General features: G+C 40.6%; 1 protein-coding gene and 1 pseudogene across 1 annotated transcript in view; one reads left to right on the top strand and one right to left on the bottom strand.

The window, feature by feature from the left end:
- The first annotated feature begins 3,857 nt into the window (after window positions 1-3,857).
- Window positions 3,858-4,473, top strand: LOC138157556 (proteasome subunit alpha type-3 pseudogene; annotated as a pseudogene).
- A 2,665-nt stretch (window positions 4,474-7,138) lies between these two features.
- The window catches only part of LOC138157532 (adhesion G protein-coupled receptor E3-like), a 246,002-nt gene continuing 240,496 nt past the window's right edge, over window positions 7,139-12,644 (bottom strand). Inside the window, exons 13-15 of the mRNA XM_069083175.1 lie at window positions 8,995-9,163; window positions 8,803-8,913; window positions 7,139-7,797 (exon numbers count right to left, since the gene is read on the bottom strand). Of these exons, the coding sequence (XP_068939276.1) occupies window positions 7,789-7,797; window positions 8,803-8,913; window positions 8,995-9,163 (289 nt within the window). The 3' untranslated portion in view covers window positions 7,139-7,788. The remainder of the gene's footprint in view (window positions 7,798-8,802; window positions 8,914-8,994; window positions 9,164-12,644) is intronic.

Genomic DNA, 12,644 nt, shown 5'->3' with positions numbered 1-12,644 from the left:
CCCTAGACCACCCCTAGATTCCTCCCACAACCTTTCTGTATATAAGACCCCATCTTGCTCCATGTGGAGTGAGAGCATCATATAATTTTCTAGCATAGACTTGCTCTTTGTCCAATACACGTGAACTTTTAATGAACTTTGCTTTTCTTTGGCTGAGAGAAGACTTGAGTTGAATTCATTCGGCAGGACCTGGCATGTTGGTATTTTGGGGTCTTGAGCACCCCTAGCCCTATACCTCAACATTTTATGATAACCTCTTCATTTTTACTTTGGATTCATCCCACAAAGACAAATGTTGTCTTATCGATGGGCTATAGGCTCTGGGAACCCCCTTGAACTCTCCTTGAATCTTCCCACTTGATCTGACATTTTCCTGAGGTCATAAGCCTTCCATTATTACTATTCTCAAATCTCTGCTACCTTTGACTTAGCCTAGCCCTTCATTGTCTGTTATCTCCAGCTAACCTTCAGCTACCTCCTACCCTTCTCTTGATTCCAGATGTCTGACCTCTAAGTCACCCCAGCTATTGGCCACTCCTATCAAGAACCTCCCTAAATCCCTCCTCTAGTCACCCCATACTACTTGGCCTCTTAGGTCACTCCCACAGTCCTGTATGTAAGATCCATCTTGCCTACATGAAGGTGCTCAGATTCAATCTAGCTCAGATTCTATAAAGCCTGCTTGTCAATACAAATGTCACAAATGCTCAGATTCTTTAACAGTCTAGCCAATGGTGAGATTTCTTAAGGGTCTGGCCAATATGACAGATTTTTAATAAACTTTCTTTTTCTTTGGATGAAAGAAGGTTTGAGTTGAATTCATTCTGGTAGGACCCAGCGTGTCAGTATTTTGGGGTCCCCAGAACCTCTTACCCTCAACATTGTTTTAATTATATTTATTAAAATTAGTGATTGTTTCTATGATTTGTTCTTTGATCTTGTGTTGATAGTCCAAGGTTCAAAATTTCTGAGCTTATCAGTTTATTAACAAAAGTGTACAAATCTGTTAACAAAATAGGTCAAAAAGGCTGCCTCAGTTAGGTCATATAACCCTGAATGAGGGCTGATGTCTCTTTTACATGAGTCTTCTGACAATGTATTATTTGGACCTTCCCTGGTGAAGGTAAGACAATTCCAATTAGTAGATATTTTAATGAGAAGGTAGGATAAGAGTCATCTCAACTCCTCATTCAGAAAATGGGAATAGTCCTCAGATAATAGGATTAGGCTGCAGACAATGGGAGTAGCCTACCCCAACTTTGGTTAATCAACTTGAATTTGAGTTGCTGTTTTTTGTCCTTTGTTTTTGGTCAGGAGGTGAGATCTTGGCTCCTGTGTGAATGGGATTTAAATGTGGCAGAATTGCACAAAGTCATAAACCCCACTCTTTCTCCTAGAGTTATTGAAGCCCAGTGGCAAGATAAAAGTCAGGATGATTGGAGATGGCCAGGATCCAGTGGAAGACCTTGGCATCTTTGATATCCGACCAAGCTCTACCACAGAGCCTGCTTCAGCTGCTTTATTGCCATTCAAACAAATTGTTCTTATCCACTCATTCTGCTAGAGGAAGTCTTCACATGCTTGGGGTAGACATCTCCCTAACTCATCGATGGATTTAAAGCCTGTTGGTTACCCTCAGTCTGGTTTAGCCTGTCTACCCAGATGGCTTACTGGGTGTGGCCATTGCCATGCTACAGTTTCTTGGAGCCATAAGTGAGAGTTGGGTGCCAGGTGGACACCAAAGGCAGATGAGATACTAGTCCTCCTTGAAAGCCATTGGGTGGTGGGTGATGTTTCAAAGGATCTTGAATTTGGGATGAGTGGGTAGTTGGTGAGGTTACAAAGGTGGACAACACAGGGGTGGGACAATCAGTTCACTTTAGAATTGAGTCCCAAGTGAAGGAAATTACAAAATAAAAGCTTGACCTTTAAGCAAGTTTCTGTGATGTAGGTGAAGGGTGGAGTTACAAGGGTAAGGAGAGTATTAAACCCATGCCAGCTTGATTAAATCTTAAAAACAGAATTAAGATCAATTTTCAGTTTTACAACCCACTCATTCTTTAGGATTAGATTATTTAGTTTCCAATTAATTTTTAATATATGCTTCCAACGCCCTTTATTGAATGTGATTTCAATTGCACTATGGTCTGAAAAGGGTGCATGTAACATTTTTCCCTTTTTGCATTTGTTTGTGAGGTTTTTATTCTCTTAATACATGGTCAATTTTTGTGAAGGTACCATGTACAGCTGAGAAAAAAAGTATAATCCTCTCTATTCCCATTCAATTTTCTCCAGAGACCTATTGTGGATCTAACTTTTCTAAAATTTTGTTAATCTCCTTAATTCCTTTCTTACTGATTTTGTGGTTGGATTTATCTAGTTCTGAAAAGGGAAAAAATCAGGTCCCTCATTAATATAGAAGGTTTTCATTTTCCCTAAATTTGCTGCTCCAGGTGAAGAGGTTACTCATAAAGAGGGTTTGGGTTGCTCTGGAGACCCCAAAATACCAACATGCCAGGTCCTGCCAAATGAATTCGACTCAGCCAAAGAAAAGCAAAGTTTATTAAAAGTTCACTTGTATTGGACACAGAGTAAATCTGTGCTAAGTCATTATATGGTGCTCTCACCTCACAGGGAGGGAAGATGGGATCTTATATACAGAAAGCTGTGGGAGGAATCTAGGGGTGGTCTAGGGGAGGAGTTTGGAGAGGGTCTTCAGGAGAAGTCAGATGAGGTCAATGAATGATTAAGGGTGGGAAGTTGCTGGAGGCTACCTGGAAACTATAGACAATGGTGGGCTAGACCAGTTTAAGAGTGGATTGATATTTTGATAGGCTCAAGGGTGGGAAGTAGATGGGCAATGAAGGGCAAAGCTAGTAACAGAGGTCTGGGCCCAGCCACAATGTAAAGCTTATGGCCTCATGCAAAAGTTCAAGGGGGGTTGCCAGAGCCTGTACCTCAAAGATTCGAGGAGAGCTCAAGAGAGTTCCCAGAGCCCATACCTCATCACAGAAACTGAAGCTGTACTTGCTGTGGGGAGCCCTAGGCACTGATGCCACTTGGGCTGTACAAGGCCATACAGCTGTGAGAACTGCAGAGGGGGAGGGAGAGGTGTGTGGCATGGTTCACTTTTGGTAACCAAGAACTGCATGCAGTTTTAACCATCCATTTCCTCCTGTAACTCATTTATCTCTTCCTTTAAGAATTTGGATGGGTCCTTTATGATGGGGTAAAGGCTCTGGGAAACCCCTTGAACTCTGAATCTTCCCACTAGATGAGGCATTTGCCTGAGGCCATCCTTTCATTATCACTACACCCAAATCTCTGTCACTAGCCTAGCCCTCCATTGTCCAGCTACTTCCCACCCTTGATCCTATCAAAACATCTATACCCAAATCTGTTACCCTTAAACTAGCCTAGCCCTCCATTGTCTGTCCTCTCCAGGTAGCCTCCAGCTATTTCCCACCCTTAATCTCATTACTGGAGTCTGACCTCCTTAAGACCCTCCCCAAACTCCTCCTCTAGACCACCCCTTGATCCCTCCCACAATCTTTCTGTATATAAGATGCATCTTGCTTCCATGAGGTTGCTGAGAATTGTGTATTGAAGACTCAGACTGTGTCAGGTTATTCTGGCCTACTTGTCAATACAAGCTTCAGGTATACTTAGGCTCCTTAAGAGTCTACCCAGTAAGGCAAATCTTTAATAAACTTTGCTTTTCTTTGGCTGAGAGAAGACTTGAGTCGAATTCTTTAGGCAGGACCGGATGTGTTGCATGTGTTGCACTCCTAAACCGTAAACCTCAATATTTGAGACCTTGAAAGATACCTCCAAGTCTCTTTGGTAGCTTAGGAACCATGAGCTCCATTGGGACCAGGTATAATCTGTCAGCCTCAACTTTCTCTCCTAAGGAAGAGTGTTTCATGTTGAGTATGCTATGGAAGCATTGGGAAACAGTAGGCAGTAGCAGGTCTGCCAGCAGGGGCTCATTCTTTAGCAGACATAGCTAGAGAAGATACCTCCAGCTCCAGATCTAATTATGGCTATAATATTCCACTAGAGCACTTTGCAGACAGAGTAGTCATGTATGCACGTGCTTGCACACTCCACAATTCCATCAGACCTTTTGGTTGCAATTTCATGTTAGGGTCCTATTGTCTGAAAGATGGAGCACAACTCTATGTGATTGACCCATAAGGTGTTTCATATGGCTATTGGGAATGTACCTTTGGTAAAACCAGGCAAGCAGCAAAAACAGATAAACTTCAAATGAAAGAAATGACTTGTGATGTTCTTAAAGAAGTCACAAAAATAATCTATATAGTCCATGATGAAGTTAAAGACAAAGCTTTTGAACTGGAGCTCAGGTGGATTGGAGAAGTAACCAAAGGAAGTCATGAAATTGTTCTAAAAGATATAAGAGAACCAGAGGAATCTTTGAAAGAAGATGATGAATCAGATGATAATGTGTAAAAATGAATGCTATGATACTTTTTTTTAAGAAGAAATGTTTTACATATAAATTATATAGAAGCAGCATCCTGCAGATTATTAGCCCAGTGATGAATTAGCAATTAATTAAAAATTTACCTTGTAGCCACAAGTTCTTGTGGTCTCTATCACAAAACCTCCACTTTGGTGGTAGGGTGGGTTGGGGTGGGGTTTGTAAGGACTTTTTCCATTTTGTCTCACACTATTACTATTAGACAGTCTATTTGAATCTCTGTCAGGTTGACTCACAAGGGTCCAATTAAAGATGAAATAATTCTTTAAAATAAAGAATTTGGATGCTCTGTCATTCCTTACATATATGTCTGATGGTGATATTACTTCATTATATATGGCATCTATTTTTTTAAAAGCAAAAATGTAGTTATCCTGATTTTTAAAAATTAGGTCTGTTTTGCTTTGCTTGAAATCATGATTGTTATCTCTGCTTTTTAAATGGAAGCATAATAGATTCTGCTTCAGCCCTTTATTTTAACTCTGTGTGTCTTTCTGTTTCAAATGTATTTTTTGTAAATGGTATATTGTTGGATTTTGGTTTCTAATAGATTCTGCTATCCATTTCCCTTTTATGTATGTGTTCATCACATTCATATATAGTTTTGATTACTAATTGTGTATTTCTCTCCATCTTTTTTTCTTCTGTTATCCTTCTCTTTTTTTGCCCTATCTCTCCTCCAAAGTCTATTTTGCTTCTGACTACTTCCTCTCTTTTTTTAAATTTTTTTTTAAGCAATCAGGGTTAAGTAACTTGCTCAAGGTTACATGGCCAGGTGTTTCTGGGTGGGTGCTAAGCTACGTGTCTGAGCCTGGATTCGATCTCCAGGTCATCCTGACACTGGAGCTGGTGCTCTTACTCGCTGTGCTACCTGGCTGCCTGACCACTTCCTCTCTTAATCTACCTTCCATTTTATCACCCCCATCTCTGTCTTTTTTCCCCTTCCTTTCCTATTTCTCTGTTGAGTGAGATAGATTTCAACTGAACATTTATATATATATTCATCCCTCTTTGAGCCAATTCTGATGAGTGAAGTTCAAGAATTGTCCACCACTTCCCCTCTATTTTCCTCTCCACTGTAAAAACTCTTCCTTTCATGCCTTTTATGTGAGATACTTTTCTCCATTCTTCCATTCTCTTCCCCCTTCTCCCAGTACACTCCTCTTTCCCACTCCAGTTTTTTACATCATCCCAACATAACTCACACCCATACCCTTTTCTATGTAGACTCCTTCTAATTCTCCTAATAATGATAAAGTACTTAGGAGTTACAAGTATCATCTTCCTATATAGGAATGTGAACAGTTTAACCTTTCTAAGTCCTTTATAATTTCTTTCTCACATTTACCTTTTTATGTTCTCTTGAGCTTTCTGTTTGAATGTCAAATTTTCTATTCAGCCTTGGTATTTTTTATCAGGAATATTTGAAAGTCTTCTATTTCTTTAAATATCTAATTTTCCCGTGAAGGATTATACTCAGTTTTACTGGGTAGGTTATTCTTGGTTGTAATATTAGCTCCTTTACCTTTTGTAATATCATATTCCAAGCCTCCCCCAGTCCCCACTCTTTTAACATGGAAATTGCTAAATCTTGTGTGATCCTGGCTGTGGCTCCATGGTATTTAAATGATTTCTTTTGGTCTGCTTATACTATTTTCTTCTTGACCTGGGAGCTCTGGATATTGACTATAATATTGCTAGGGGTTCCCATTTTGGAAATTTTTCAGGAAATGATCAGTGGATTATTTCAATTTTTTTTTTTTGCTTCTTGGAGGGGGGAAGGCAGGGCAACTGGGGTTAAGTGACTTGCCCAAGGTCACACGGCTAGTAAATGTTAGATGTCTGAGCCTGGATTTGAACTCAGGTCCTTCTGACTCCAGGGTCAGTGCTCTATTCACTGCGTCACCTAGCCATCCCAATTCTTTCAATTTTTATCTTCTAAGATACTGGGACCATTTTCCTTTAGAATTTCTTCAAGTATAATATGGTTCTAAGCTCATACAATAGGCATTGAATAAATGCTTATTGGTTCATTGAATGAGTTAGGGGATATGAAGGATCTGTTGATGAATGTACTTTATTTTCTCAGAAAAACAAACAAACATGAGGCAAAGTTCTTTACTGAGATGGAGTATGAAATAGAGGGAGTAGGAGGATTGAGGCAAGGAGAGAAGGTTTGGAACAGCCCCTAAGGGCGAGCACAACATTGGGTCAATCAGAAAAAAATGAAAGATTTGGCAAGTAGCAACCAGGGCCCGACTGAGATTCGCTTATTGAAATTTGTAGGAGAACCAGGGTGTGTTGGCATGTTTGTGTGACTTCCTCTAGCAGTGGTAGGCACTATGCAAGGGCTGGGCATACAATGCAAGCATTTGCCTCTCAGAAGTTGGCAAATGCTACCAAAAAGGGGTTGATTTATTGTTTTATTGATTGTCTAGGCTCGAGAAAATGTTAACAATGTAGATTAAACTTAAAAATGTTTCCAGTAGACTTTTTTTTTTGGAGGGCAATTGGGGTTAAGTGATTTGCCCAAAGTCACACGGCTAGTAAGTGTGTCAAGTGTCTGAGGCTGGATTTGAACTTCCAGGGCTGGTGCTCTATTCACTGTGCCACCTAGCTGCCCCCCCCCCCCCAGTAGTCATTTTTAACGCCCCTCCCCACATCCAAATTTGGTTGTTAAGCATTTACCAGCATATCCCTCTTTATATCCTCACTTAGCTCCTGTTACATGAATATCCAACCTATGAGACTGTGAAGATACCAGTTGGATAAATAGGAGAATTAAGACAGTGCAGAGTCATAAAAACCCAGAGATAAGAGATCATCTAGAAGGACCCCACTGAGTCAGGGTTGAGGTTTGGCAAGATATGAGTATAATCCTTTTGACTTGGCTGCTTCCTCCCTCTGCCCTTCTCTCATTGGTGAGTTCAATTTGAGGAAGGGCACAGAAGGGCATTGTCTCTTCCTTAAATTGACCAGAATATTCTTTACTCTTTTTTTTTGGCTTTTTGGAGGGGGAAGGCAGGGCAATTGGGGTTAAGTGACTTGCCCAAGGTCACATGACTAGTTTTGTGTTAAGTGTCTGAGACTGGATTTGAACTCAGGTCCTCCTGACTCCAGAACTGGTGCTCTATTCACTGTGCCACCTACCCACCCCAATTCTTTACTCTTCTTCACCTCACTTCATCATGAGGCCAGGCTGATGACAGAACAGGAGTTTATCAATGAGCGTGTTTTTCCCACCCATAGCGACTGGGAAGTTTTTCATTTTTGATGCTTTCTTCCTAGTTCTCCTAGAAGAGACAAAAAACAGAGCTGGGGGGATGTACATGCAGGTTTAGGGAGAAGAGCCTAAAGCTGAGAAAACAGGCCAGAAGAGTGTCAGGAACTCTTTTGTCTAGCCTTGGTTTGATAGAAGAAGAGTGTCCAAAATTAGAGATAGTTAGATGGCACAGCTGATAGAGAGCCCTGGTAAGAAAAACCTGATTTCAAATCTGCCCTGAGACATGTGTGACCCCCGGCAAGGCACGGAATCTCTCTCTGTGGTAGGCTTCTCCTCTGTTGTTATTCAGGTGTGTCTGACTCTTCACAACCCCATTTGAGGTTTTCTCTGCAAAGATATTGGAGTGGTTTGCAATTTCCTTCTCAGATGAGGAAACTGAGGCAAACAAGGTTAAGTTACTTGCCCAGGTAGCACAACTAATGTCTGAGGCCAGATGTGAACTCACAAAGATGTGTCTTCCTGACTCCAAACCTGGTGCTCTACCCACTGTGCTACCCTACAATGGAGACAATACTAAGGTTCACAAAGTACCATGTGAACCTTAAAGTGATATAAATTCTAGTCATTATTATTGTTTTTGCAAAACAATTGGGGTTAAGTAACTTGCCCAGGGTCACACAGGTAGTAAGTATCAAGTGTCTGAGGCCAAATTTGAACTCAGGTCCTCTTAATTCCAGGGCCAGTGCTGTATCCATTGTACTACCTAGCTGTCCCTATTCATTATCATCACTAGGCATACAGATGTAACCTGTGATTCCAGGGATGGTGGTGTCTGTCTTTTTTTTTTTTTAAATCTCCTCTCAGGATAGCAGAGGCAAGGAAGAGAGAAAATGTTGCCTTAACAGAGAATAATGCCCTTTATGAAATATGGAGCTATTAACAGAGCCCATACCAGGTTCAAGCCAACCAATGACCCAGTGATCCTGACCCCAGAGTGCCCTCTGAGAAGTCAGAGAGAATGCAGGGCATTAAGTAGCAAAGGCATCGTTACTAAAAGGGCAGTGGATTTTCTTACTGTGTGGGTCTGGGTGGAGCCAGAGACAACCTTGCTTGAGAACATCAGGGACTCAGATGCAGACTGTGTTTGCCTGTTTGTCATGAACCATTTTTTGTACTGTTCCTGAACCTGGAAAGTCAAAGGAGTCTCTGGGTCAGTTCACTGTGTGAAATGAGGGGGAGGAAAAGGAGAGGGGGAAAGGGGACTCACCTGATGATTGAGGAGACAGTACACCAGGAAAATGAAGACTCCCTGCAGGCTGTTAGTGACAGTGAAGAGATAAGCCATGATCCTAGCAGCTGGGCCAATCTGCAGAATGCCCAGACACCAGGTGCAGCCCAGGATGCACAACTGAGCCAGGGCTTTAAATGTCAGCAACCTAAATAGGAGTGTAAGACAGGAATCTGTTATGCGTTCTGGGAGCATCTGCCTCTCAGCCCCCTTGGCAGCAATCCTGGTTTCTGCCTGAGTCTTATGATAAGTTCCATAGACTGAGTTCCACAGCCATAAATTCCATGGGCCAAGTCCTTGGATGGAGGACTGAATTTTAGTCTTCACTCTCAATGGCTGCTAGGTGGTGCCATAGTGCACGGAAGTGCCTGGAGTCAGGAAGACTAGACTTATCTTTGTGAGTTCAAATCTGGTCTCAGACACTTCTTAGCTGTGTGACCCTAGGCAAGTCACTTAACCCTGTTTGCCTCAGTTTCCTCATCTGTAAAAATGAACTGGAGGAGGAAATGGCAAACCATTCCAGTATCTTTGGCAAGAAGACTCCAAAAGGGGTCACACAGAGCTGGACATGATTGAAAAATAACTCAGTGTCTTTCTTCCAAAAATGGGTCTGAACAGTGTCTACCTGGGACAGTGTCCTGCTCTGGGTAGGGATTGACTCAGAACAATGCAGAATACAGTTTTACATTTTCCAAAAGCCTGAATTCTCCTTAATAAACATTTATGGATCTGTCTGTCATTCACTTGGCACATTTTGAGTGGTTCTCAAAACGTTCTTCTAAACCTCTTTTTCAGTGGGAAACCTTGTCTACCTGTTGCTCAGGTCTGGGGATTCTGACTGAAATAAGGTCAAGTCTCTGGAGCCATAATGAAAGCATGAAGACTAGAGTTTTATTTCAGGATACTAGAAGCAAATGTAGTTCACCAACAGCTTAGAAACAATAGAGCTTAGCACTTAGTTGGCAAGAATAATTAGTAAGACTAGGAAACTACCAGATGCTACATGATGTAGCAGATAGAGTACTGGGCTTGAAATCAGAAAGACCTGAGTTCAAATCTGACTTCAGATACTTTCTAGCTGTGTGACTTTGGGCCAGTCATTTAACCTCCATCTGCCTCAGAAAGTTGGTATGATGATCAAATGAAATCATATTTGTTAAGCACTTAGGACGGTGCTTAGTAGGTGCTCGATAAATTCTTGTTTCTATCTCTGTTTCTTCCCCTTGGCAGCGAAGGAAGCCCTTTGAAGCTCCTCCCTAGCCTGGCCTACTCTTCACCCACTCCTCTGGACATGTTTCATCCTGCTTGCCCCAGGGGGCAAAAGTGCAAGAGGGCTACGTGCCTTGACTTTTTTTCTTTTAAACCCAGGTGAGGAGCAGCATTTGGGCGTCTCCATACTTTTTTTCCCTTTTTAAAAAATTTTTTTTAAACTAAATTTTATGTTTATTTTTAGTTTACATCATTCTTTCCACAAGATTTTGAGTTACAAATTTTCTCCCCGTATTTCCCCTACCCACCACCCCAAATAAGTGATCCCACTGTATACCCCTCCCCCAATCTGTTCTCTCCAATATCCTCCCGCATCCCCCCTATGACTTTCCAGTAGGGCAAGATGGATCTCTATACCCCAGTGCCTATATATCTCATTTCCCAGTTACATGTAACATAATATTAATAATAGTCTATATATATACATATATATAAACATTTGATTTTAAAACTGAATTCTAGCTTCATTCCCGTCCACCCTTGTCACCCATCCTTACTGGGAAGATAGGCAATTCAATATAGGTTGTACACATGTAGCTACACAAAATATTTCCATAGTGGATATATTATGAAACACTGATTGTATTTCCCTCCATCCTATCCCACCCCCCACTTGTTCTATTCTCTACTTTGACCCTGTCCCTTTTCAAAAGTGTGTGGTTCTAAATTACCTCCCCCCTAAAATGCCCTCCCCTCCATCATCCAGCCTCTCATACCCTTTCCCCCTACTCTCCTGTAAGGTGAGATACCCTATTTAGTGTATATATCATTCCCTCCCTAAGCCAAATTCAATGAAAGTAAGGTTGATACATTCCCTTTTGCTTTCCTGTTCTTTGCCTCCATTGCAACAGTTTTCCCTTGCCTCTTCTATATGAGATAATTTACCCTATTCTGTCTCTCCCCATCTCCTCTCATTATATTCCTTTCTCACCTCTCAATTTCACCTTTTAAGTATCATCCCTTCCTATTCAATTGATCCTGTGCCCTCTGTCTATGTATACTTGTACACATATATACACACACTTACATATGTATTCATACACCCATATACCCTCCTATATAGACATATATATGTATGTATACATAAATATACATATATATATACACACACACATTTATATTCCCTTCAACTATCCTCATACTGAGAAAGGTTTCATAAATTACAATTATTGTTTTTCCATGTAAGAATGTAAATTGTTCAACTTTGATAAGTTCCTTATGATTTCTTTTCCCTGTTTACCTTCTCTTGCTTCTTGTATCTGAATGTCAAATTTTCTATTCAACTCTGCTTTTTTCATCAAGAATGCTTGAAAGTCCTTTATTTCATTGAATGACCATATTTCCCCTGAAACATTATACTTGGTTTTGCTGGGTAGGTGATTCTTGGTTTTAATCCCAGCTCCTTTGACCTCTGGAATATCATATTCCAAGCCCTTCAATCCCTCAGTGTAGAAGCGGCCAGATCCTGTGTTATCCTGATTGTGTTTCCACAATATTCAAATTGTTTCTTCTTGGCTGCTTGTAATATTTTCTGCTTAATCTGGGAACTCTGGAACCCGGATATAATATTCCTAGGAGTTTTCTTTTTGGGATCTTTTTCAAGAGGCAATCAGTGAATTCTTTCAATTTCTATTTTGCCCTCTGGTTCTAAAACATCAGGGAAATTTTCCTTGAGAATTTCTTGAAGGATGATTTCTAGATTCTTTTTTTGATCATGGCTTTCAGGTGGTCCAATAATTTTTAAACTATCTCTCCTGGATCTATTTTCCAGGTCAGTGGTTTTTCCAATGAGATATTTCACATTGCCTTCTATTTTTTCATTTGTTTGGATCTGTTTAATAGTATCTTGATTTCTCATAAAGTCATTAGCTTCCATTTGCTGCAATATAATTCTGAAGGAATTATTCTCTTCAGTGAGCTTTTGAAATTCTTTTTCCATCTGGGAAATTCAGCTTTTTAAGGCATTCTTCTCCTCATTGCCTTTTTGATCCTCTTTTGCCATTTGAGTTAGTCTATTTTTTAAGGTGTTATTTTCTTCCTTCCTTCCTTCCTTCCTTCCTTCCTTCCTTCCTTCCTTTCTTTCTTTCTTTCTTTCTTTCTTTCTTTCTTTCTTTCTTTCTTTCTTTCTTTCTTTCTTCCTTCCTTCCTTCCTTCCTTCCTTCCTTCCTTCCTTCCTTTCTTTCTTTCTTTCTTTCTTTCTTTCTTTCTTTCTTTCTTTCTTTCTTTCTCTCTCTCTCTCTTTCTTTCTTTCTTTCTTTTCTTCTTCCTTCCTTCCTTTCTTCCTCTCTCTCTCTCTTTCTTTCTTTCTTTTTTTGCTTTTTGGAGGGCAATTGGGATTAAGTGAATTGCCCAAAGTCACA

The sequence above is a fragment of the Petaurus breviceps genome, unplaced genomic scaffold (genome assembly GCF_028583685.1).
Source record: "Petaurus breviceps papuanus isolate PSGF00001 unplaced genomic scaffold, PetGlider_PUasm1.0 172, whole genome shotgun sequence".
Classification (NCBI taxonomy): Eukaryota; Metazoa; Chordata; class Mammalia; order Diprotodontia; family Petauridae; genus Petaurus; species Petaurus breviceps.
This window is presented reverse-complemented; position numbering and strand designations above follow the sequence as displayed.